Source organism: Limanda limanda, chromosome 4 (genome assembly GCF_963576545.1).
Source record: "Limanda limanda chromosome 4, fLimLim1.1, whole genome shotgun sequence".
NCBI classification, from domain to species: domain Eukaryota; kingdom Metazoa; phylum Chordata; class Actinopteri; order Pleuronectiformes; family Pleuronectidae; genus Limanda; species Limanda limanda.
In genome coordinates, this window is record NC_083639.1 from 14,955,951 (window position 1) to 14,982,563 (window position 26,613).

At 42.9% G+C, this 26,613-nt stretch overlaps 1 protein-coding gene across 3 annotated transcripts in view; it reads left to right on the forward strand.

Annotated features, from left to right (window-relative positions):
- Positions 1-26,613, forward strand: part of celf4 (CUGBP, Elav-like family member 4) — an 81,188-nt gene that overhangs the window by 54,340 nt on the left and 235 nt on the right. The window contains exons 3-12 of one of the 3 annotated variants that reach the window (XM_061069391.1): positions 10,094-10,142; positions 15,731-15,859; positions 16,738-16,817; positions 17,158-17,298; positions 17,671-17,809; positions 19,134-19,286; positions 19,695-19,805; positions 22,344-22,406; positions 22,856-22,933; positions 24,279-24,422. In XM_061069391.1, the coding sequence (XP_060925374.1) occupies positions 10,094-10,142; positions 15,731-15,859; positions 16,738-16,817; positions 17,158-17,298; positions 17,671-17,809; positions 19,134-19,286; positions 19,695-19,805; positions 22,344-22,406; positions 22,856-22,933; positions 24,279-24,422 (1,087 nt within the window). Of the gene's footprint in view, positions 1-10,093; positions 10,143-15,730; positions 15,860-16,737; positions 16,818-17,157; positions 17,311-17,670; positions 17,810-19,133; positions 19,287-19,694; positions 19,806-22,343; positions 22,410-22,849; positions 22,934-24,278; positions 24,423-26,613 lie in introns of those variants that run through there. The other 2 variants (XM_061069393.1, XM_061069392.1) reach the window with 2 other exon arrangements.

The window sequence follows — 26,613 nt, forward strand, 5'->3', positions numbered from 1 at the left end:
GTCCTCCACCCAGTGAATAACATGGCTGTTCGAACGGCTGCTTGTTAACTCGTTTGGAACAGATCGCTGTGATTATTATTTCTGCCCATGCAGTTGTTGTATGTGGACTGACAATGCACTCACATTTACAAGTTTGTTTGAGGTTGTGACCATGCATCCCTTAGTTAAACAAAATAGTGCAACACTTTGTAAAATTTGCTCTCTTTTTCTGAGATTTCAAAGAAAGTCTGATATCAATCATCGTGCATAGTCAACTGCCCCCAGCAGCCAGTTAGCTTTGCTTAGTGAAAAACATGGCAACAGGGTGCAGAGGCTAGCCTGTGTGTCTGAGGGTAATGAAACAGTCTGCCGCTCAACATGTGGTTTTATGGAGAGTTATTCTTCCCCAGGAGAAGGGACTTCCTGACCACTCCACTTGTGTGCACCGCACAATGTCAAAGTTTTTCTTTCAAAATCTCCATTCTGCTCATGCTTGCCCTCCATAATCACGTCTGCTGTGTTTTAACACGGCCCCGTCCCAATTTAGTTGTTCTCATTTGCATTTTTTCTCCTGTTCCAGTTGTTAGAAAACTGAATGAGCATGAAATAACGATTTGATCAGGGCTCAGGACTCCTACGTGTTAACAAGGCAAACAGTATTTCCTGTGCTGCCACGGTAACATGTCAATAATAGTCTCAGTGTTGTCACACAGAACAGTAACAGGGGACAGAGTTGCTCAGGTAACGTTACTCTTTCTTAATTTTGCTGCACATTTAATGAGGCGGAAGTTGTTTTCAGATGAGACCTCTCTGGAGATCAGTTTTGAACAAAAGGCCTCACATTTTTATTTTTGCTTTTCATAACTGTGTGTCTCTCAGCCTTTTTCCAATACAAGGGCAGGTCACTCTGAGTGACAGCTCATTACAACACCATCTTCTCACCCCCTAACCTCCTCAGACACAAACAAGAGTGTGTGTGTGAGTGTGTGCAAAAAAGCACAAGGGTGTGCATGTGTGCCTCTTGGTGTGTATCTGAATATAAGAGAAGTTGCATTTCTTCTCTAAGTGTGTTTGGCCATGCTGGTATTTGAGTCTATATTTGCATCTGCATATGCTGTAAGGTATTCTTTCATATGCACAGACCTTTCAAGTCAGCTCTCACTCTCTTCCTCTCATGCACACAGAGTCCAGCGATATGCAGCTCATGAATACTCCCCCAGCAATTATGGGAAACCCACTCATCGTCTGTACCTCAGTGATCGCTGTAGAAAAGGACAAAAGTTGTGTGGGGATGGAAGTGAAAGCCGTCTGCCCAGCTCTGAATATATGACAGCTTTTTTGAACTTGTTTTTTTTCTTTCTTCATTAGATAAGTGAAAAGCAAAAACCCAGTGATGGCACACCAGTAGCAGCCATGATTTATGTTCACCTCTGAAAAGAGAAAAGTAGAATTTATGGCTTTCTCGTCTGGCCTAATCTTTATTATATGCTGCAAAGCCCAGGAAATGCAGTCAGCTTAGAGCGAGAGGGAGCGAGAGAGGCTGAAAATTGTCCTCTACACTCTCTAGTTAGCTTTTTTTCTCCCCCCCCTCGCCTCTCACCTACTAACCAACTCTATCAAATTTTTGTCCTTGTCGCTTTTTTTTTTCCATCCCTCCTCCTTCAAGCTAACATACAAAGGAGCACCTCTCTACCCGCGGTTTGAACACTTCTAATCACACACATGCAGGTACACTATGCACACAGAGGCATGCTCGCACATAAAGTGAGAGCTGCTCAGCCCCTCAGCGACACCCTCACTCCTTTCGCACCAATTTTCTCACACTTTTTCATTCTCTGCGTCTTCTCCTCTTTCTTTCTCTCACCGCCTCGCTCCGCACCTCCGCCCTCGGCCGCCTCCACATATAGATCCTTGCTTTTTATAGTCAAAGCTATAGTCCCCATGGCAACATCAGAGTTGTTGATTGCCAAGGTGCTGTACATCTAATTATGTAACTATCGCAAGGGGTCGTGCCGCTGGTGGACGTGCGTGTGTGTGTGTGTGTGTGTGTGTGTGTGTGTGTGTGAGTGTGTGTGTGAGAGAGTGTGTGTGTGCACTCTGTCTCTCACCCCGACAGTGTCCTCTATTAGCAAAGCCTCTTTTTTGCAATGGATCAAGCTGTGGTGTGATAATTGGTCTCTGTTCAGACTCAGGTGCAATGTTTTATGTCAAAAGCATCACAATAAAACACTCGTACATGCTCAAAACTGAATATTTGAATGTTTTTCCGTGTGTTTGCATCAGTGTGTGCGTCTCATTTGCACATGAGGTCTGAGTCTGTGAGGTTGCAGACTATTTATTAGTGCACGAAAAGGGCAGCTGTGAAGCTATAACAGGTTTTGATGAGGTAGAATAATTTGGAGGTATAGCTGATGTGCTGTTTCTCTCCCGTTTCGTTGTGACAACAGAGTTCTCAGCTGTCCATTCCTATGAAAGCATTCAGGGGCAGCGTGAACCTCATCCACTCTGATTCCACATTGATTCTTATCCGCGAGGAGCACTGACAACACGGAGGGAAACAGGGAGAAACGCTGTATTATGCATTCACTTGCAGTGGGAATAAAAAATCGTTTTCACACTGACACTCATTTACTCTATTTGACAATAAATCCACGCCGAAGACGAGGAGGGGAGAATAACGAGGGAAAAAATAATAAGACGTGGAACGAGAATAGAAAGGAAAAAGAGAAAGAGCACCGCAATTTGCATTTTAACCTCTCATTCAAAACTGCTCGAAAGCCGTCCCACTACTGCGAGCGCACACAGGCTGCCTGCCAGTGAACGAACGAGAAAACAGGCGGAGGAAAAAAAGACGTGGTGGGCTGGTGTGAAACGGATCAAACAATGGATGTGAGAAAAGAGCGATGCTGATCTCAACCGACTGCAAGAGTGGAGGAGGAATGGGGGGGTGTGATAACTTGCAGCTTTTAAAATGTCTTGTGTTTTGTAACATTTTCTTTTTTCCAACAATGAAAGTTGGAGAAAGTACTTTCAGAGCAACAGTAGTCAGTGTGCGAATAATAAATGCTCTTTAATCAGGAAGCCAAAGCAGCAGGAGTCTGAGATTTAAAGAAATAAGAGGAAAATGGGAAAGTTTGAATGTAATTTATTTTATTGTAGAAACCCTCCTCGATGAAGGATGTATTTGATTTGTGTGTGTGTGTGTGTGTGTGTGTGTGTGTGTGTGTGTGTGTGTGTGTGTGTGTGTGTGTGTGTGTGTGTGTGTCTGTCTATCATTCTCTGTTCTCATGTTCCCTGTGTGCTCGCGAGTGTGTAAAAGCCATGTTAATGAAGGAGCCAGCTGTGATCAGAGGGTTGAACAGAGGAGCTCGTCTCCTTTTATGATCTCTGTGTGTTTCCCTCTCACCTGCCTTTGTGGAGACGTAGTGATCTTGGAAAACACGTCTGGGACAGCGGCACCGCGGAGCGAGCTGCGACACAGAGAAACAGGCAGAGCGTTTCACCCGCTCGCTTGCAGTCGAGCTAGATTCCAGCGTTATAGTCGGCAAATCAATTCATTATGATTTGCTTTGCTTTAGGATGATATATCTTCCGGGGTGTGTGGTAATTTAACATCCAACCTCTGCTGTTCAAACTCATCCGTCACTATTATTCGGTGTCATTAAATTTCTGCTATCAAAATCATGTCAGCCGTAAATGAGAGTCCGTAACAAGTCATTAAAACATTTGCATGTGCGCTATTGTTCAAGTTTTGGTGCAATACTTCATCATCCCACAACATTTTGAACTTGAGGAAATGCTGATAAATGAGGCCCGATGTCTCATTTGCCATAATGCACAGTGCGGCCATGTTTTTGTCCGAGGAGCCACCTCAGTGCTGCGGCGTGATCGCCAAGAAAAGCAGAGTCTGGGCCAATTCATAATTCATCTGGATGATTCCTTTTTTTCTCAGTATTTATTTTTGCTCCTGCCTCACTGCAGCATGCCACTCAATTCCAGCCCAAACTACTGGGCCAGAATCTCCCATTGTCGTGAAACAGAATGCCCATCTCTGTTGGTCTGTAAAGATGGGCAGGGACAAAGGAGAAGAGAATGCAACAAAAGAAAAAAAAGATTGGGACGTTTTGGCTTTACAGTTTTCTTTACCCTCCAACAGAGACATTGATCTCTCTGAAATATGTTTACCTTAAACTTCTAAAGAGAGGTTTTGTGTTTGGCCATACGTCAGGATGAAGTACTACAGGGGATGAAGGAAAGAGGAAAAGTACACACAGTAGAGCACAGAGAAGTCACGGTTAGATGGATTTTAAATTAAGTGGATTTTCCGGCAGTTTGAAGAAAGATATAACCATGAACTCTATAGACAGATACAGCATGTGAATATGCAGAATTTGAAAGGTTTTGGGGCCGAAAGATTTCTGGTGACCATTTGTAGTTTGACCAATCACGTTTGAGCAGGGGCTGATTCGTCATCAGACAATAGCCGAGAATGGAAATATCCAAACCCTTATGCAGCTTAATACTAATGCAGAATCGTGAAGAAGACACTGATCAAATAGAAAATGAAAGACAATTTCACTGTTAAAGGTGGTTGTTCATTAAGGTCTTTCTAAAGTGATCACTGCCTAGTCAACATATTAGTTCAATATATTTTAAATCTAAACTTCACTAGCTTTGTTTTGTTGTTAGAAAGTAGTAGAACACTTTTTTTTTAAACATGTATCAAGATGTGCATGAAACATGTTGTCAACTGCACCTCATGTCCTATGCAGCACTACTGAATAGCACATGAGTTAGCATGCTACTAGCATTATATATTCCCAACCCTGATGTTCTACACAAAGCGAGTGCTCCTCTTCGTTCCGTCTCCTGTGCGACTTGTTTGACTGGAAAAACATTTGTTGCCAAGATTAGCCCGAGCACTTGCGAAAAAAAAAGAGGAAGAGAGCGAGGTGAGGAGATGTTATTTGACTGACTGACCTGAATTTCACTCCCGATGAACACATCTCTTGCCACGGGAAAAATAACTTTCCCTTTCCTCACACAAGCCACTTCCATTAGTCACATTAGGGCACTTCTCACTGCAGTGGCACAGTAATAGCGGCGGGGAGGGGGAGGGGGGGCGGGGGGTGTGTGTGAGCTGCCCTTTCGCTGCAGATGTTGTAAAATACTTCTGTGACCCCAGAGGCTGCGAAAGTCAAAGACAAAAAAAAGGAAAAATTATACATGTGCCGTCGGAGCTTTGCTGGGAATGCGGGGAAGGGATCCCATGTGATTGTGGCGCTTCTGTGAACTAATGTCAAATCAATACTTTTAAAATAGGCTGTCCTCTTTGTGAAATCTATTACATACCTGCTAAATGGTTCTAGTTTGTTCAGCTAATCTTCCAAACACAGGCCCTTTCTTTTTTTTCTCCTGCTCCACAGAAGGGCCCAGTTTCTCAAAAGCATCTCAGGGTTATAACCATATTTGTTCAGCTAATGTTTCCATTGGCATGTTTCCATCCCACGATGAGTGTTGTGTGTGGCATGCTGAGATACTTTTGGAAAGCAGATCTGGGTCGAGTGCCAGTGATTCATTTGACAATATGAATACGGGCATTCGGTTACACTTAGACCCATTGGTATTGTTCCAGCACAGAATTCTTAAAAAAAAAAAAAAACAACCTGAAAACGACTTCTAAATATGTAATTTTGAGGACGGAAGATTTATTTATTTTTTTTATTGTTTAATCAATGCCAAAGAGAGGAACTTCAACATAGCTGCTCCAGATGTTGTGTTCAAATACACAACACTTAAAAATCAGTAAATATATGTATGAAGAGACGGCACGAAAAACGCAAAACACCTCAAATGGGACGGAGACGGAATGAAAGCATTTGGAATGTAAAAGGGAAAAAAAATGGGGGGGGGGGGGCGCACAGGCAGCTGCAGAATGTAAAATAGAGCAAGTTTTGACAATAGCAGAGGGGGGGGGGGGGGGGGGACATTATGAAGGCAGCCTTCCCTGCTTCCCTGGGAGAGTTTCATGGAGTGCTTTCTCACTGTGATAATGAAATGACCTGGCCTGCACTACTCCACTCTCTCTCTCTCTCAAAAACACATCTGCCAGAGGAGGGTGAAAATGAGAAAAAAATCCTACCTCCTCTCCCGTGTTTCGCAAAGCAGATTTTCAATATTCTGCCTTTTTCTCAGACAATGATGGCGGTGTGGGCGACTCGCACCTGTCTGTGTGTGTGTGTGTGTGTGTGTGCGCTGTGTGTTGTTGTTGTGAGCGCTTGCGCCGTCCTGAGCAACTTGTAATAAACTGAATGTGAAGCACATTTGACATAACAAGGTGCTGCACAGAAATTCGGTGCAAGAAAATCACATAGAGTTGTCATCGTAATGTTGTTTTGGTAACTTTGTTGTTGTGCTTCATACGCAGGGAAATCAATACAGTAAGCAGCAAAACTCGCATCACGGACTTCAATTTTGTCCCGTTTCGAGGTAGAATCCAATAAAGCAAACGATAGTCGCACACTGTTTTCAGCTAAACCCTGGCTGCACACTCAGGCCGCACCAGACTGATTCAGAAGAATGACTCACCAGTTTGGTACAGCACAGACTGTGTGCAGACCATGAATTCCCTCAGCCTCTAGTTAGCAGAGAATCTATGGCAGCACTGAGGCAGAGCGCTGTCATTGAGTTACATAATCAACGGAGAAGTGTAGCAAGAGCGTGCGTGGTGTGAGCGCGTGCGTCGGCGTGTGTGTGTGTGTGTGTGTGTGTGTGTGTGCGGGCGCCAATGCATTTGTGTGTCCGCAGTTCTTTTTGAGCTGTCGATCATGTGGTACACCAAGGCCACTCTGACACAAGGCTGCTGAGGTGGACTTTGAGCAACAATGGAGCCTTGCCTGCGTCTGCGCGTGTGTGTCTGTGTGTCTGTGTGTGTGTGTGTGTGTGTCTTTGTGTGTCTGTGTGTGTGTGTGTGTGTGTGTGTGTGTGTCTGTGTGTGGAGCTCCATCCTGTTCTTAGAGGCACGTGTGTGGATGAGTAGACGGTCACATTTACGAGGCGGTGGGGGGGGACAAGCGCTCTACGTACGAGGTATTAGATCTGCATGCTGAGAGATGAGACAATTTGCTGCATGTGTTTACTTGCAAGAATACATTTACATAACTATTGTGTGTGCACGTGTGTACTTATGTCTTATATGGTTCCATGGATGTTTGCATGCATAGGCCTATTTGTAATTTTGCATGTATGTGCTGGGGCCAAGCTCATGTGTGTGTGAGTGTGTGTATGTGTGTGTATAAGCTTGCATGCCTACTCATGCTTGTGCCTGTTGTGCATGGGTCCACATCTCGGTGCATTTTGTGTGTGCATTTAGATGAGATTTTAGTTCCATTCCAGCATTAGGCTAGGGAGAGCTTGTCGTATTGTCTGTCTATTGTGTTGCTTCTGCTGCTCAATGCTGCCATCTGGCTATGGCCACATCCACCACAGACAATCCTAGGGGAGTGATCGGCGCTAGTCAGCGTCTGGTCTTAACAACTGTTTTGGGATCAGTTGTCCAGTGGGCTGGTGCTAACTCACCCTATTATGAGGAGGATGATAAAACTGACCATGAAGCAGTTTATGTGCCCGGGATAATGGAGGCCACTGATAGTCAGTCCATGAAAGTGCACTCAGCTGTCACTGCCAAAATAATGGTTTGAACACTTAACATTTTTTTATTTTTGAACTGTATCTAAAAAAAAAAAAAAGTTATGAGAGGACACATTTTGCATGTGTCTGCTGAACCAGTTATGACAAATGAAGGGATTCAAGGGTGAATATGTGAGGTTGCTTCCCTGGCTTCTAGATATTAGAGAGGGAGAGGTGCAGATTTATTTTTGAAAATGCCTCATAGCGGAAAACACTTATAATAAGGCACAGTACAAGAACTTGTAAGGCGAAGGGAGGGCAGAAAATAGGGATGGTATTTAAAATGTTTGCTGACAGGAGGACAGTCTAGCTTTTTTGGGAGAGCAAGGAAAGGTGTTTAAAGTTGTTGGTATCCCATCCTGCTCCATAGGGCGACGTGTTTTTTACGCGTGGCATCACAAAATATTGTTCTAATATTTCGGGGGGGGGTTGGCTTTGCAGATTTCATCTTTAAACCTTTAAATAGAAAAACAAAGGTCAATCCCCCGTAACACATTTTCGTACGGTCCCTAAAATCTCGATGCAGAGATTAAAACCAGAACGAATTGAACAGAGCCTTGGAGAGTTAGTGCCATTAGATACAGTGCAGGTTAACACCAGTGCTTGCATATAAAACCAGTGGAGGTGGAACACAATTAGGTCAGATTGAGGCCAGACCATTTGTATGGGTCACGGTAAAAGCGCTCATATGTATGCAGGCTTATAGGCCCCATGGGAGCACTGGTTTGACCTTGTCCCGTTCTCTGATCTATGTCCTCATCTCCCCCCCATGTCCTCTTTTCCTCATTCCTCCGCCGTGTCTCTCCTTTTTCCTTTCCCCCACTTCCTTTTTTTATCACCACATTCCTCTCTCTTCACACCCATCACCCTCTTTATTTTTTTTTACTTTCTCCAATTCCTATCTGTCCTTTTTTCCTCACCCTGCTTGGTTTCACCCTTCTTCTGGTCACTTTCTTTCCAATTCAAACGGTTTTTTTTTTTGATCTGCTTCCATTCCTTTTTTTTCTTATATATTTTTTGTCTCTTCTTCATCTCTCTTCGCTCTCCCTTTTTTTTTTTTTTACTCATTTTTAACTCCCTTTCTTCCGTTCCCCATTTTCTTTATCCGCTCTCATCCTTTTTTCCATATCAACAGTCGCTCTGATAAATAATGCATCACAGCACATTAAAAACATTAGTAGGGTTCTCTTAGCCGTCCGAGAGAGGGAGGAGGCGAGGGAGAGCGAGGAGCGGGTAACTCTATTTTAAATAAGCGTTATGGAGAATTATGAGATTTAATATCGGCAGCAGAAAAGCTCCGGAAGAGGGTGAAGGTCTGAGCATTAATTGTGTTTGTGTCCTGACATCGTGCCCTCGTGCTCAAAGGTTGTTTTTTTTTGCCTTTGGTGAATCATCTGAACACGATGAGATTCATCACGACAACAACTTTATCAGCTAAACCCAAAAATAAAAAGATTTAATGACATTTAGCAAAACAATGATGCTGCATCACACAGAACCTTGACCTTTCCCTCCTCCCTCTTCCCCCTCAGCTTTCTCCTCTCCTCTCCTCTCCTCCTCCAACGCCACAGCCTCCCCCACCCTCCTCCGCAGGCACATACACACACCCCCCCCCCTCCAACCCCCCAACGCCACCGCTCCCCCTCCACTCCTCCTGGCAGCGGGGCGATTGGCATTATTAAAAATTGATTGCCGCCGAACGTTTAGCAGAGTGGAGAGGTGGAGAGGGAAGGTTTGACATGCAGGAGTGAAATGAAAGGAGGGCCTTGGCGGACACACTGGGGAAACAGTTTGTGTGTGTGTGTGTGTGTGCGTGTGTATGCTTGTGTGTGTGCTTGTGTGTGTGAGTGTGTGTGTATATGCAACCTTGTGTGCCAAGCTAAGAGAAGTTGGTGCAAGAACATTTTGTAGTGAGGCCTGGGAGTTTGTCTGTTGAATTTTCTCTATATGTTTGTGTGCGTGTATCTGCGTGTGTGTGTTGCCTGGATCCACAACAATATATGAACTCATGCACATGAACCACATCATGAATCATGTTTCTCATCCAGAAGCAGCCACCGAGATGATACACAGTCACAGTAGCTCCGCTGACCCAGAGTTACCTTCACCATCCCTCTCTCCGTCGTTCCCTCCATCCCTCTGCTTATCCCCCCTTTCCAACCCTTCTCTCTCTCCTTTCATCTCAGATCAAATAATATTTCCAACCCATATTCCAAACTAGCTATCCCCCCAATGGCTATAAGTGCTGCAGCTTTGGAGATTTTCAATACACTTTACCCGCAATTTGGCTGAGTGAAACCAGAAAAAGTTATTTTAGAAGGATAAAAGCATGTGGTATTATTTGAGTACTTGATGGTAACTGGCTTCTTTGTCTCTTGTTTCCCTCTTTTTTCTATCATTTGACCTCTCTCTGTCTCTGTCACAGATGAACAGACCGATCCAGGTGAAGCCAGCAGACAGTGAGAGCCGAGGAGGTACCGTATGCCCTTCCTTCTTTTTTCCCCTTTTTTCTTCTACTTTCCTCCCTTCGTAACAGCCCTACAAACACGCTGCCGGTACACGTCAGCCTCAGCATCATCTGTTCCATCACACGATGCCCTACTTCAACACTGACAGCACGGCCGGACCCTCCAGTATTCACAACATGTTATTTTGCTGTATACTTAGCTGGTATGGCCTCATTTCTTGCCGTTTCATCATACGCACTGATGCACATATATGCAACATACACACAGAAACCTACGAGAGTGTGTCTTGTCATGTAAAACACCTTCAATAACTGCAACAGACCAAATTGATTAATGTCACAAGTTGGTATCGACCAAATTAATTCAAATGACAGATGTGTGTGAATGACAGTGGGACAGCCTGGTGTGGTATATGCATGTGTGTGTGTGTATGTGTGTGTGTGTGTGTGTGCGTGTGTGTGTGTGTGTGTGTGTGTGTGTGCGCGTGTGTGTGTGTCACACTGTATTGACAGCTCGGACAGCTTAAAGCTGATTTTCAATGTCTAGACATATAGTGACCCGCTCCTGACACCAATCAATGGACTGCACAAGAGAAGATTGATGTAGTTTAACCGTTTTCGGCTGGAGTCTTTCAAACTTTGCAGTTGTTAATATAATTGGCACCGGAGTGATTCTTCAACCACAAAGAAAGCAGGAGAGCAAAGAGGGGGGGGGGGGGGGGGGGATGGAGTTGGAAGGAGTTGTAGGTTGATAAGCAGGGAGAAGCATGGGGCCTGAAAGAGAGGTGTTAGCCGGTGAAAGAAAAAAAATAACTTTAAGGAAAGGAAGGGAGATTGTGCGACTTCCTCTTCCATTTAGTTTGGTGGAGCTGTGAGTATGATTGATGGAGTGGGATGGAACAGAGGCGAGCACCGAGCCCGAGGAGGCAAAGTGAGGGCAATGCAGGACGTCCATAGCTCCGTCTGTTATTTGGGTCTATCTCTCTCTGCATGTATAACCTCAGCCCACTTCTATCCTTCCCCTCTATTCTCCATAGTGTCTATTTCTTTGCCGTCTTCAATCCCTCTTTCCCAAAGATAGTGCCAGAGTCTGACATTTCTAATGGTGGAAGAAGAAAAACTCTAATCTTTATCTGAGGGTCCAGAACACTGTTAACAGACACTTAAAATCCTACTAATAAAAAGAACAGTATTATGAGTAAAGTTTACCTAAAATACAAGTTCTTCCCTGTGACTAAATTGTTGTTAGATTATGATATAATACTGGGTATTAATACTGACACATTAAATAGCATTTTACTGTCGCAGCTGGAGTTGGTGATATTTTGAAATATTACATATTAGGGTCGTTTGGCCCAGTGGCTCTCAAATTAAGGAATGGGCCGCGGTGATAAAAGTATTATTATTTAAAATAATTTATAATTTGACATCTTTGGACCATGAGCAGCTATTTTAATTTAACCATCTGAGAGAGTTTTGATTAGAGAATCCTTCCTGAGCCCCAACTAGACATTAAAGGACACCAAACCAAAGAGATTAAGAGACGGTAGTTTATTCTTTTAAAAAAATATATTTCAGTGGATTGTTAAATGTTTTAATCGAAAAAATGCATCTGAAAATTAGCAAATAATTACTGTAGAAGTGCAGTGGAATAAAAAGTACAATCTTTCTCTCTGTGAAATGTTGACTAGAAGTAAAGAGCCGCACAAAATGGAAAGTGAAACACATGGTTAATTTACAGTGGTTTTTTTCCACCACTGTTTGAAAAAGGAAAATTGTCAATGATGCAAATGATAATGTTATAATAAAAATGACGCCTGTTTACTACTGTGTAAAAAAAAAATGTAATCAGACACAAATACTTTTATGATTCTTGGTAACAAGACTGCATCTAAATATCACATTGGAGGGAAATCAGGGAGAATCATTGTCATATGCTCTCTCTGAGGGAGAGAGAGGGAGAGAGAGAAAGAGAGAGAGAGAGAGAGAGAGAGAGAGAGAGAGAGAGAGAGAGAGAGGGTTTACGTCGTTGTCGAGACTCTGGTGTATATTGATTTGCTCTCCAGCTGAATATGTGTGTGTGTTCTTGTGTGTGTGTGTGTGTGTGTGTGTGTGTGTGTGTGTGTGTGTGTGTGTGTGTGTGTGTGTGTGTGTGTGTGTGTGCGAGTGTGTGTGTGTGTGTGTGTGTGTGCGAGTGTGTTAACAGTCCTTTCCCTGAGAAAGATGTAATGTTTATTGGTGTCCTCCCTGGGGAACTGTAGACTTTGGCCACCAATGAGGTGAATGTGTATGTGTGTGAGAAGATGAGAGGGGAGCAAACAGACTAAGATTTGTGTGCGCGTGTGTGTGCATATGTGTGCGTCCTCCACACCACTCCTGATGTGTGCTGCACTCTCGTAAACACCCCCCCCCACACACACACACACGTACACCATCATCCTCAATGCAAGGCCAGAGCGCAGATTAGTCTTGTTGACTCGGCAAGGACACCCTGTCACGCACAAGCAGGGAGGAACGGACCCTGGTCACGCATGCATGCACACACATATTTACCCACACACCTATACACATGTTAAGTCACAGAGCGCGTTGGAAGGCAATTGCACTGAGGCTCATTAATTTCCGAACATATATATCCATTTCCACACAGCTAAGAATCGGTGTAACGTAGAAACAGACGGCCGTGCACACTGACACATCTGCTGCTGTTGTGCACTAACACACTTTCACCATCTGCCTTCACGACCCCCCCCCCAAACACTTATTCAGTGACTCAATCACGCCGTCATGTGCTCACACTAATGAACTAATGCTCGACCTCCGTCTGCCTATGTTCCATTTAAGCCCAAGCATTTATAAACGGGTCTCCGATTATATCCTCCTCTAATTCTTTTTGACATCATAAAAAGTTTAATTGTAAATAAAAATTGAATTGGGAAAAATAAGTGTGGTTGAGGTTATGAGTTTCTTTCATAGTGACTTCATGAAATGTTCTGAACGGTCCATTTTAAGATCGGAGAAAGAAGCAGTTGCTAAGTGCAAAGTAGTCGGTTGCTATGTGAATTAAACCGGTGCTGTGTGACTCGATAATATGAACCATGAACATATGCACTTGTGCGTTTTACGTAATGCACAGAAAAGTGGGTATTTTATTCTAAAGGTGCTGTGTCCGTGTTGTTACTGACTTAAGCATATTACTAGTTCTCTTTTCAATATATTTATTTCTGCCTAATTTATCTGTTTCTTTGTTAAACTTGCTGTCTCATTATTGTGCAACAGGCACCAGCATCCTCAACGTGATGCACATTTAACAATAATCACAACAACGAATGTGTCGCTCTGTTTAAATGAAGCCTCCCGGACACTCTGCAACTTAACCCACAGTTCAATTAAATTTTAATTAAATGTCGACCTGAGGACAGGCACACCACCACATCTGTCTTGTCTAATGCCTGTGACGGGCCCAATTCTTTAACCATAGGTGGTGTCCCATTAGTGTGACAAGTCCAACCAATGGATTGCCATTCACGTCGTTAGTTAATATCGAGTTATGTCAGTTCCGAAAGAGATACAAGGATGTTGTGCATTACACCCTGAATACATTATTTGTTCAGTTTTGTTTCCTTTTCCCCTGTTGACCACATCCATAGCTTCATGTTTATTTCTATATAAGTACACTGAGAGAAAACCAGAGTCAAATTCCTTGTATGTGAAGAAGTATAGACCAATGAAGCCCATTTTGATTCTGATAACAGATTTATAAACATAAGTTATAATAAAATGAAAAGAAAGAAACCTTTAGTATATATCATGCATTGTTCTTCTCTTGGATATTTGTGAATACATTAGCAGTACAATGACAATTGCAAAAAACATCTCGAGTTTTTTTTTAGCTTATTAAGATCAAAATATCTTTCCCCAGATCACTTTCCCCATTGTCCACAAAAAAGAGGTAAATGCAAAGCCTATTTCTTTTTTTACTAAATCTGCAAGAAATGTGAAATTGTGGCTGCTGGAAATTCAAGGAGTAAATGAATAAACGCAACATTCACTGGTTGTAGGAGTGTGTTATCTAAAGTGTGGAGCTCTGCAGCTTCAAGCCAGATCAGGTCGGAAGCTATTTGATTGTCTGTGAAATATCAGCTTTTAACAATAGTTTTCCTCCCAAAGGGTTAAGGCTCTTGGTTGTGGACATAAGTTTACTGGTTTATGAATGAATATGATGTGAGTTGACATTGTGTCATTGCCATTAGGCAAACTTTGCCAGGCTTCATCGTGAGCATCTGTGACAAGAACGCCTGCTGCGGGCAAAGTGCCAACTGTCTCCCCCGAGGATAGAAACTGAACTAAAGATCATTTTGTTTTGCCATAATTGCACACTGATCTTCCATTTCTAATTTGTAGTGGAAACTCAGAAACACAGGGGGATGCATTTTGAACATTAAATTACAAAAACCCAAAATGCAAAAACCCCTTTGTAAATCATTTTTATTTTCAGACGCCATAAGCAACAAATACATATTTTAATACACAAGTAACTCCATCTAAAGTTTTCCTTTGCCACAGATGTTGAAGCAAGTACAACTGAATATGGCATGAGCAAGATCTGCACCATTAGAGCCATTCATATTTGATGCTGAAGTTAACACATTTCAATTCCTTCATGTTTGGGCTAAATGTAAAATCAAGACCTGGATCTGTTGATGCTCATACTGTACAATTAATTTCTGTTTTGCAAATGGAGCTGATGGCCTATAAACATAAAACCTGTGTTAACTAGAATAGCTCTCAGAAGAGCTCAGACCTTTGCCAAGGCTAAACAGTTCCCTTAAATTAAATCAAACTGTACACACATCCATATCAATTCCCTAAATATGCCTGATTCTTTTAATCCAGATCAATGAATGATTCCCTGGGAAATTGTTGAAATCCTGCAATGTTATCGAAAGTGAAAAAAAATTCCTGGATGCACCTCAAAATTTTATGAGATCCTCCCTGATCCATACTGCATCCTGCAAGCAGGTTTCGTGGGAATCCATGTAGTTGTTGTGAAATGCTTTTATTTGACAGACAAACGAAAAAAAATTGTAATGTGAAAAGGGGGGGAGTCACTTAGACTGGCAAACGCAGAATTATCTCCCAACTCTGTAGCAGTTCACCTCCACTCTAATAAGTGTGGTCTTTCAAGTAATTGCTTCGTTTTTACAGTCTGAAGCTTTTCTGTTTAAGTGCCGTCTTTTCTGAGAAACCCCATTGTACTCTACACATCCGGCAACAAACAGCAGGTGGAGAAAGTTATCGACTAACTGCTGAAAATAGTGAAGCAGCTCCAGTGGCAGTGGTTTTTCAGGGAACTAAAGTGCTGATATAATGAGGCGCAAAGATGTTTGTAGCATGAACGACCGGGTGAACAACCTGTCATCTTTCATTTCCACAATGGAAATTGATGCACGATATAGTATCACAAATATTCTCCCTGAAGGTTTTTACATGTAACCGCAGCAGAGCTCACCTCTGTTTCAGTGAACGTCGTCGTACAGAATATGAAAAGGCGCTGCTGCTCCTCTGATCGTGACCTCTTCCTCTTCCTTTTAGAAGACAGAAAGCTCTTTGTGGGCATGCTCAACAAGCAGCAGTCGGAAGACGACGTGCGGCGCCTGTTCGAGGCCTTCGGCAGCATCGAGGAATGCACCATCCTCAGAGGTCCCGACGGAAACAGCAAAGGTGAGTTTCTCGCTGTTTACGACTTTGAGCCCGCAGACGTTTTCACAGGCGGCCGCGCAGAAATGATTTGGCCTTTCGAATATGGTGACTTTGCAAAGTTTTTCTATGTCGAGCAGGGCCAAAGGAGACTATTTTCACACAGTGCTTACATAAGAACACTGTACAATCTGTACATTTCAACAGCAAATGCCATCAGACAGCTTTGCCCGCAGGGATGAAAGATATGAACCAGCAACTCCCTAGAGATAAACTCTGTTAACCTCGTGAGTCAACAAGCGCCTGATAAAGATTAGAAAAGGAAAAACTAAGTCAACCTCCTGATTAACCATCAGGCTTAATGTCGGGCCAGAAAATTGTCCCTTCAAAATTTTTGTGCAACACAAGTTCACTGCAGGAAGTTCATCAGTGGGCTTAGCAGCCAATCAATGAGGCCCGATGATAACTAAGCCTAATGATTACAGTGGGCTTGATCATTCTGATTCCTCCGTGAAGCTCCATTAACAAGGCCTCATCAGCCAGCTTACTCGCCTAAGTGGGCTTTGGCTCAATAATTACTGGGGACTTGATCATTCAAATTCATCAACCGGGCTTGTCAATAGTAAGCGACACCAGAATGCTGTGGCATTTTAAGCCCCATCAGAGGATCCCAAAGTTGTTAATGGTGTCCGAGAGGCATGTTTAGCTACTCGCTGAGTGCTGATCAACACTGGAACCAACCTGCTCAGCAAAGAGGGCTTTGTTTACTTGTTGTTGTACATGCTGTAAAGGAGGTTTACCCCGAGTGAGGAAACTTTTAGCTTTTTCTCTTGTTACTGGCTATGTTTTGCAAACTTTTCCCTTTTTGTCTCTTTCACCCATGCTCCTCTTTTTCTCTCTAGGTTGTGCATTTGTAAAATACTCCTCTCACGCTGAAGCTCAGGCAGCCATCAGCGCGCTACACGGGAGCCAGACAATGCCTGTGAGTACGCTGTGTGTGAGCCCCTGGATTTATGTGAGAGAGGTGACTCACGTAGAGAGATGAGTCACACAGCGCTTAATTACCTTCTTAAAGTAAAGTTATACTTTATTAATCCCTGCCAGGAAAAATTTGTCCCTTATATACGACCCATCCTAACTATTTCATTGAACTGGGCACCGGCTTCAGCACGAAAGGCCGTTGCTTTGGCATGATGTATAGGAGAAAATGTGCGTGCGTGTGCGTGTGTGTGCAAAAGGTCAGATGGAAGCTTATGTCCCGTGTCTATAAGTCCCCACTAACATGCAGTGTTGTGCGTGTGCGGGTGTGGGTGTGTGCGCAGGGGGCCTCATCCAGCCTGGTGGTAAAGTTCGCCGACACGGATAAGGAGCGCACCATCCGCCGCATGCAGCAGATGGCCGGTCAGATGGGCATCTTCAACCCCATGGCCCTGCAGTTTGGAGCCTACGGAGCCTACGCTCAGGCAAGACGTCCGGCAAAGCATCTTTTTTATCTACTGTAATTGAGTCAATGAACCACAGCGATTAAATTAAGGCCTCAAATCTCGCTCAACCTGTGAGTGTGGAATAACTTCCCGCAATTTCGGAAACGTACATCTCCCCAGGTTACGATTCGAAAAACTCTCTGTTTATATTGGTTTGGAATTTCATAAGATTTAATACCTGGTTAATATTCTCTGTGTCCTTCCTTTATTCTGTGCATCACATTCCTTTTGTTCACCCACTCCTTCCCCTTTTTTTACTTCCTCCGTAACTCTGCAACCTCTTATTCTCTTTCGTCTTTCCTGTCATTTATTCGACACCCTCCGTACGATCCCCTCTCTTCTGTCATGCAGGTGCAGCAGCAGGCAGCATTGATGGCGACTGTAGGCCAGGGAGGCTACCTCAGTCCGATGGCAGCCTTTGCTGCTGCTCAGATGCAGCACATGGCGACCATCAATGGCCTCCCAGGAGGGCCCATGACCCCCACGTCAGGTAAAACTAGTGGAGGACTAAAGGTTCCAGGACCACACTGTGTTTCCATTTCTGTGTGCGCCTCGAAAAAAGGATATTCTCCTGAACACATACAGTGGATTATCAAGTATTTTCTGAAGCATAAAATAGATTTGTAGAATGCATTTTCCTACCCACAATGCATTATGAAAAATTTGATCGTTTAAAAGCTGATACGCTCAGTTGGCTTTCAATAGCTCTGCAATCGGAAAGGGAAATTTAAGATTTTTAACCTGAGTAAGTATTGAACAACAAGTATAAAACAAATTCAAAGTAAGGAGTCATTTATACAAACTGGAACACAGCACACATGTGCTAATCCTTAACTACAATGTATGATTTACATTATTCTATTCAGAGATCGGGACTCTGCTGTAAGAACTAATGCTATTGGAAGGTAACTGATTTATAAAGTCAGAAAACCGCCTTTGTTTTATTTTGTTTTACAATCCTCCCAACTTTAATTCAAACGCCTCCTCCCGTTTCCTGTCTAATGGTGTCACGATTATCTGTTCTCCATTCCAAGTTAGCAAGAGAACAACCACAGTCTGACTCAGAGTCAGCACTGGATAAGAGTCCCGGGAAGCACAAGGTAGAAGCTATTGCACTTAAATACAAACAAATAATGAATTTGAGCAGAACGTTACGAAGCAAATATTGTTTTTTGAACATGTTTAGAGAGTGGTTGGAATTTAAATCAAACTTGACACTCCCATTGACTGAAAAGTGAAAAAAGTATTAATCCAGGTTATCTAATAGCATACATGCAGTTTCTCTGTCAACATACTGCACCAGCATAACATAATGTACAGCTGCATCAGACAATAGTCCCTGAAGAGAGTAAAGAATAAAAAGAAACTCTATGTTGCGGTGGAAAAATACAGCAGGGAGCAAAGAGCAGTGGATTTAAATGGACGTAAAAGAGAATCTATACTGTAAATGTAGATGAGTTGTAGGCGTGCAAATGAACATGATGCATTGTGGAGCGACATCCAATCCTGTGAGAACAAATATAGAATTGGTACCAATTTGAAAGCATCAACACTGTGTTCCCTGTTCTCATACAGTATGTCTGAAATTCACATCTAATAGCTGTTGTGTCACCGTGAAGGCTCTACTGGGACAAGAAATCACCCCTGACATTTAGTGTCTTCACCGGCCCACTGAACCGGCCCCTCTGACATTTCCAAGAGTTACTAGATAGCCGCTCAAAGTAAAACTTCTCCATAATGTCTTCTGGGGGGAAAATAATCGGTGGAATGCGTCTGTTTCTCTCTGTCTTTGCCCGTGTGTCCCGTGGCTGCAGGTGGCAGCACTCCTCCAGGCATCAGCGCCCCCACAGTGACCAGCATTTCCTCCCCCATTAGTGTAAATGGTTTTACTGGCATGCCACCCCCGCAGGCAAACGGGCAGCCCCCTGCAGAGGCTGTCTTCACCAATGGGATACACCATTACCCTGGTAAGCCTGATGTATTCAGTTAGTATCACGTATGGAAACATCGAATCATTCCTAGAAATATGGGAAAGGATTGTTGTTTTAATGCAGTATAAATTCCAAGTAATGTGCACTGCTTGTTATGTAGAACCATGATTTCATGATAGTGAAGCTTGAATCCCTGTTATAAGAGGACAGTGTGCATGCTGCTGCCCTCCAGGCCTTGAAAGCATGTTCAGGAGGCCGAGGCCAGACGGCCGCAGAGTCAGTGCAGCATGTCCAGGAGATGAGGATTTGGCAAAGGTGCTTATGGGCTGCTGGGGCCTAAGTATGCGCTTGTGTCATGAGCTGTGGCTGGTCCTTTTGTGAAGAGGTGGAAGAAAAAAATCTGTCTTTTTTATTTATTTTTTTTTTACACTCTTGTCTCCCCAGTGTTGCAGGAGATGGTTTTTAGGGAGGACTCGGAGAAAAACGGCTTGGGCGTGGCTCCGCGGAGTTGTTTTGGGGTTCAGGGTGGCTGCTTCCTCTCCTCTCTCTCTGAAGGTAGCGCTCCCTTGACCACCACCCCAACCCCCCACCGCCCCGCCCCCACCCCTATCCTCCTCCCCCAACCTTACACCCTGCCTATCTATGGGCTCAAATGAGATTGTGAGCTTGTAAAATAATGTTCAGAAGTGATTTCAAAAGCCCGTGGTTCTCGCTGGGTAAACTTGCACAAGAAATTGAAGTTTGTGAATGTGTCGAAAAAGATTTGTAGTTGCAGTAAAATAAAAGAAAAAGTTCAGCATGGGGGTTGAAGTTAAACACGCAGATTTACACCGATCCGACACAACATTAAACCCACAGACAGGGGAAGTTGGTCATCTCATTACAATGGAACACCACAGGTCCTGACATTCATCTGGGTGCTGCTTTATCATGGCCACCCCCCCACAAAACACTCCCCACCAGCAGCATCGTCTCCCAGTGGGGCGGTGCCCCCCCCGCCATGCTGCGAAAACTGCTCAGAAAAGGCTGAAAGAACACGACAAAGAACCCGAGGCTTTGGCCCGGGCTCCAGACTCCCCAGATCCCAATCCGATCAAGCATGCAGGATACGCCGGAACAAGTCAGATCCACAGAGGCCCCCGGCCACAAAACCCACAGGACCCTAAGGATCTGCCACCAATGTCCCAACACCACAGGACACCCCCAAAAGTCCTGTGTCCATTCTCTAATGGGCCAGAGATGTGTTTGTGGTACGGGGGGGACATACACTGTTTTAGACAGGTGGTTTTAATGTTGTAGCTGATCGGTGTAAATTACAAAGTTAAAGTTTTGACCCTGATTCTACATCTGGAATTACTGAGACTAGCTCACACTGAAGATGGTGTATTATATTTCATATTTTAATACATATATTATTGTTTACTCATCAGTCCAGAACTGAATCTGTCCCAAACTTAAATGTTTTTATTCAGTTTGCAATGTTTTGGTTACAAATGTAAAATAAAGAAAAAACTGATAAAAGGGGCTTTTGAGCCCTAGAAGAAAGTATAATTTATATATTTGGATTATGTGTAATTTCTATATTAAACAAAGAAAAATGTAATTAAATTTAAAAAAGATTATGTAGACTGATGTTGACAGAGGCTTTTTATCTGTCTTGATGTTAACTCATTTAATTTGTACATCATATATGAACATTATTTTTACACTATTACGGAGCTTTCAAAAAAAACAAAATCCAGATGTGGAGATAGAATTACTGATACAAACACTGAAATTATTATTATTATTATTAATATTTTTTTCTCTGACAAACAAACATCTTCTATGTTGTGTTTGAGTATATATGCAATGTTTCCATACATATTTAACATAACCATAACAACGTAAAGTAGCAGGTATCTATAGGTACGTGATGATTTATGCATGATATATTTTTTGTTATACTACGGGCGCAATTTTGAATCACTTAATGTATCTTATGTCTGCCTCACGTCAACACAATTTTTTTCTACACATTCACAAACTCCCAATCTCCCATGCAAATGGTTTACGGACAATGACACACAATCACAGCCTTTTAAATGTATTTCCGAACATGACTTCACAAGCTGTAAAATGTTTACACACCCTTTATTATTTGAGCCCGTCCTTCTCCTTTCTTGGCTGTCCGTCTCTCCGCACTGTTAGTCCACGGTGTGTTCAGTATCTCTATGGTTTTTTGGTGACAGTGCGTTTATTGGTGTGTGTGTGTGTGTGTGTGTGTGCCTGTCTGTTTTCTCAGTGGTGTACTTACTGTGCATGTACTATGTATACAGATGGGCAGTTATAAAGTGTGGCACAGCCTCCGTGGTAGTTACCACTGTGTGTGCAGGAAGAAATGTTCAGTGTTAACTTTCTCTCTCACATCTGCAGTCATAGCAACAGGTGCATCCAGTGTTGTGCGTGCGTGCGGTGCTTGTCCTGTTCTACATGTTTTAACCGCACTAGATTCGTCCGGGAAAATAAATCCATCTCTCCTTAATAGGATTAGGGTATAATAGGTTTATGTTCAGGACACTTTCTTCTTTCTTTCCTGTGGTGACAGTGGAGACGTGTGTTGTTTTTCTTTGTTGTTTTGTTTTACCTGTGGTCCTTTAACGTTTATGGTTTTCTGCTAGTCGACCAGGGGTTTGGGGGGGGGGGGGGGGGGGGGGTGAGAATGCAGTGGATGGTGCATTAATTAAAAAGCCCAGAAAAATGAGAGAGAGAGAAAGAGATATTCAGAATTCAGTTCCCCACACACTGAAAGCGAGGAGAGTTGACACCGCACTGTTCCGTTCTCTAACCTTTCTGCTTTTCTTCTCCTATCTGTTCTTCTCTCCCTCCATTCCCTCCTCCCTCTCACCCTTGTTATATATTACTCTCGCCTTTCTCCGTGCCCTCTCCTCCATCTACATTCTCCCTCCGTCTCTCTCCGTGCCTCACACACCCCAACACTCCCTCACACACACACACACCTCCATCCATCCATACTCCCCTCCACCTCCACTACCACCACAACCACCTGCCCCCCCCTCCGTCTTCTCCCTCTCTGTGTCTCTGTTGGAGCAGCTCAAAGTCCCACTGCAGCTGATCCTCTCCAGCAGGCTTACACAGGAGTCCAGCAGTATGCAGGTCTGTCTGTCACTCTCGCCGCAGCACTGATCTGTGTGTGGACGTTCATGTGAGCAAGTGTGCATGTGAGAGAGAAAGAGAGAGAGAGAGAGAGAGAAAGACTGTGGGGATGACGGAGAGAAATAAAAGCAGGGAGATAAAGGTGTGTCTTTGTTTTAATTAGAATTTTGATCCTGTAACATTAAGTGGTTTCGGTCTCACTACACAAATGTATTGTCCACGTTGTGTTCACTCTGTGTGTGTGTGTGCGTGTGTGTGTGTGTGTGTGTGTGTGTGTGTGCTTGCGTGTGTGTGTGTGTGTGTGTAACATGTAGACTCTATTGTCTGTTATCTGATCGATTGCCTGCTGTGCCCCTGCATATATCACATTGTTTGTATGTATCCAAGTGTGTGTGTGTGTAGCCATGACTGTTATCTGATCCGTGTTGTGTGTGTATGTGTCTCAGCAGCCTACCCCGCTGCATATGGGCAGATCAGCCAAGCCTTCCCCCACCCTCCACCCATCATTCCACAGCAGCAACGAGAAGGTAACACACGCACACTCCCACCGTTCACTCCTAAATATTCATATATGCTGCAAACGCATACGTAGATTTGAATCTTCTCTATCCATCTTTTATGCAGCCATGGAATAAACAGGCGTGTTTAAAAATATCAAGGGGAATCACAGGTCCTCCCTCTGTTTCCATGTGTGATTTCACACGAAAAATATTCGATACGGAGACACGGATAATATAGAATATATATCACAGTATTAAAAAATAACATTCAGAGATTATTCGAGTGATTATACAGGGGATATCTTAGTGGTCTGACTGGGTGACTAACTAACGTTACCAACACTTCAAATGTTTCAAACTTAGCTGTAAACCTACTTGTGAACTCAGTGACCTCCATGACTGGATGCCTGGGAAACCCATGCTTGGAGCCTTACTGCCCTCTTGTGGAAAATAAACAAAATAATACAAGTTTTTAAACAGCTGTGGCATCCCAGGGGTTACCATTTAAGCATTTAGTCTTTCAATTATTTATACCCGAAAGCTGTGAAAACTAAAACTGGAGTTTTCTATTAAATCAGAAACTGTCAAACACATAAAATGATTTTCCACTGATGACGGTGTGTTGACAAGTGCTTCCTTTTGTAACTCCGACACCGAACATGAGGGAGAGGACATCGATATTTCAAGGAAGATAATCACAACGCAAATTTGGTTTTGAATCTTCATCTTCTTTGCTCACAGTGTTGTACGCCTGTGCGATGGATACAGATGTATTAGTTTAACAGGAGAGAAAATTATCTCATGTTTGCAAATCAGAGCTTCCATGGTCCGTCAGGAAATAGGGGAAGTTACAATCACACTTATCCAAAGCCCCTAACCCTTTTTTAAAATGATTGTTCAAACCAACAATCCAAAACCCTAAGCTATATTATCTAATATCACCTAATATAGAATATCTCACTAAGGCATTTCTGTCTGCTTGAAAAATAATACATTTATTATCAAACAGTTCCAGATTGATTTTCTATTCATCAATAATTATATTTGTTGGGTTGTTTAAATGTTTACAAATTGGCCCGTAGTACATGCATCGTAGTATCATTTCACAGTTTAACAACTAATTGAATTCAGTGAGAACAACACAATCGATTACCGATCCTTTTAATTTTTTTAATCTCTGCTTTCTATATTTTCTTGTATTTCTATGATTTTGCAATTTCTTTCTCCTCCTTCCACGGTCAACCTTTTCCGCTTTCCTTTCTCCTCGTCTCTCTATTTCTGACCTTTGTCCTTTATCACTCTTTTTTTCTCCCCTTCTCTCTGTCTCTCTGTCTCTCTCTCTCCATGTCCCCCTCTGGGTTTCCATTTGCAGGACCAGAGGGTTGCAACCTGTTCATCTACCACCTCCCCCAGGAGTTTGGGGATGGAGAGCTGATGCAGATGTTCCTGCCTTTCGGTAATGTCATCTCCTCCAAAGTGTTTGTGGATCGGGCGACAAACCAAAGTAAATGCTTTGGTGGGTAAAAATGAACAAAACCAAAAGATTATTGGTTATTTATTCTGATTATTCTTTTTTACTAATCACCTTCTTTACTGCAGTCAACCCCCTCTTCCTAACATCTCAACAGCCTCTCTTTAAAAAAGCTGAAAACAAAACAGTGGAGAATTTCTCGACAATTGTGCAAAAGCTGGAATGGAGAATGAGCGTGTCTGGATTTCTCTATTAATCATTAAAGCTGTTTTCTTTTGAAGCTCTGTCTAATTTCTTATTTTGATAAATATTTCAGTAATTTCATATTGCATCCTTATGCTAAGACATCATCAATCCAAACTCAATACACAAAAATAGATTTTTTTTTTAATTGATTGTTAATGTAAAGGAAAAACTGAAATATCACAATGACATAAGTATTCAGAGTCCTTTTCAGTTGTGGTTGAAGAACCTTGGGCAGCGATTACAGACTCATCTCTTTGGCTACGACGCGAAAAGCTTTGCGAACCTGTATTTGGGGATTTTCTGTCATTCCTCTCTGCAGATCCTCTCCAGCTCAGTCAGGTTGGATAGGGACAGTCAGGGACATTTCCAGGTCTCTCTCTGGCCATTCCAGGACATGCAAAGAGTTGTCCCTCTAGCCACTCCTGTGCTGTCTCGGTTGTGTGCTGAGGGTCATTGTCCTGCTGAAAGGTGAACCCTCGGCTCGGTCTGAGGTCCTGAGCGCATTGGACCAGGTTTTCATCAATTTTATCTCTGTACTTTGCTCCATTTAGCTTTCCTTCAACCCTGACCAGTCTCTCTGTCCCTATAACTAAACCCCCCCTCCTCCTCCCCAGCATGATTCTGCAAACACCATGGTTCACCTTTGGGATGATGCTGGGCAGGGGATGAGCGCTGCCTGGTTTCCTCCCGACATGACACTTAGAATTGAGGTCAAACAGGTCAATCTCAGTTTCATCAGCCGAGAGAACCTTGTTTCTCAGTCTTGAAAGTTCTTTCACGTGTCTTTCACTGAGATATGATTTTCGTCCATTCTGCCATTAAGCCCGGATCAGTGAGGTGCTACATTGACGGTTTGTCCTGGAAGTTTCTCGCATCTCCACGCAGGATCTCTGGAGCTCAGCCAGAGTGACCATCAGGTTCTCCTCCCTCAGCAAGACCCTTATCCCCTGATTGCTCAGTTTGGCTGGGGGGGTCAGTTCTGGAAATATTCTTCTTCCATTTGGGAATCATGGCGACCACTGGGACTCTGTGGAACCTTGAATGCAGCAGACATTTTTTGCAGCACTTCCCTAGATCTGTGTCTTGCTAAACCTGCCTCTTCCAAATCCAAATCAATGAATTTATACCACTGTAGAAACATCTCTATGGCAACCCAGATAAATGGGAGGCAAAATCTCAAAGGTCATAGCAAAGGGTCTGAATACATATGTCTGTATGTTTTATGTATTTCCTTTATAGTTTAGAAAAGTTTCCTAAATTCTGTGTTCACTTTGTCATTATGGTGAATTGAATGTGAGAGATGAGGGAAATAATTAATTGAATCATAGAATAAAGCTGCAACATAAAATGTGAAAAGACTGAGGAATTATTTCTGAATGCACTGTATTGTGAAATGAATCTGTTTTAATGTCATATTGGGACAGTTATTTTGTGATTTTGCTCTTATGACATGGTGTATAACACAAATACTCTTCATCTCTACCTTTGTCTCAAAGAACTGCATGTTAAAAATACTGGAGATAAAGAGCTGCCGTCTCACAATTTAGCCGAACATATAATTATGTGGAAAATTATAAATGGATTGTGGAGAGTATTTAATGGAGAGTCCGTCAGGTGCAACCCATTTGCAAAGTAGCTTTTTCTCATTAATACAACACAACATTAATGTTGTATTATTCATGTTGCAATTTTGAAATGCCGGTTTTAATTTGTGATTTGATGCTTCTTCCCTTTCAAGTGGAAATTAAAAACCCAAACTTAAAAGCAGCACAACCATGTTGATGTTTTGATTTTCCAGTTACCAAGTTCATGTTGTGAATTCCAGCTGCATGCTCTCTGTTTATATAGTGAAGCTACTGTTGTTGCCTGTTGTTGCTTGTAACTCGTAATGCATTTTTTTGTCAGAAAACATTTGATGTTCATTCTTTTTATTTTTATCTCTAAATGAAATGATTTCATTCTTGTTGTAAAGCTTTAAACATACATGTTA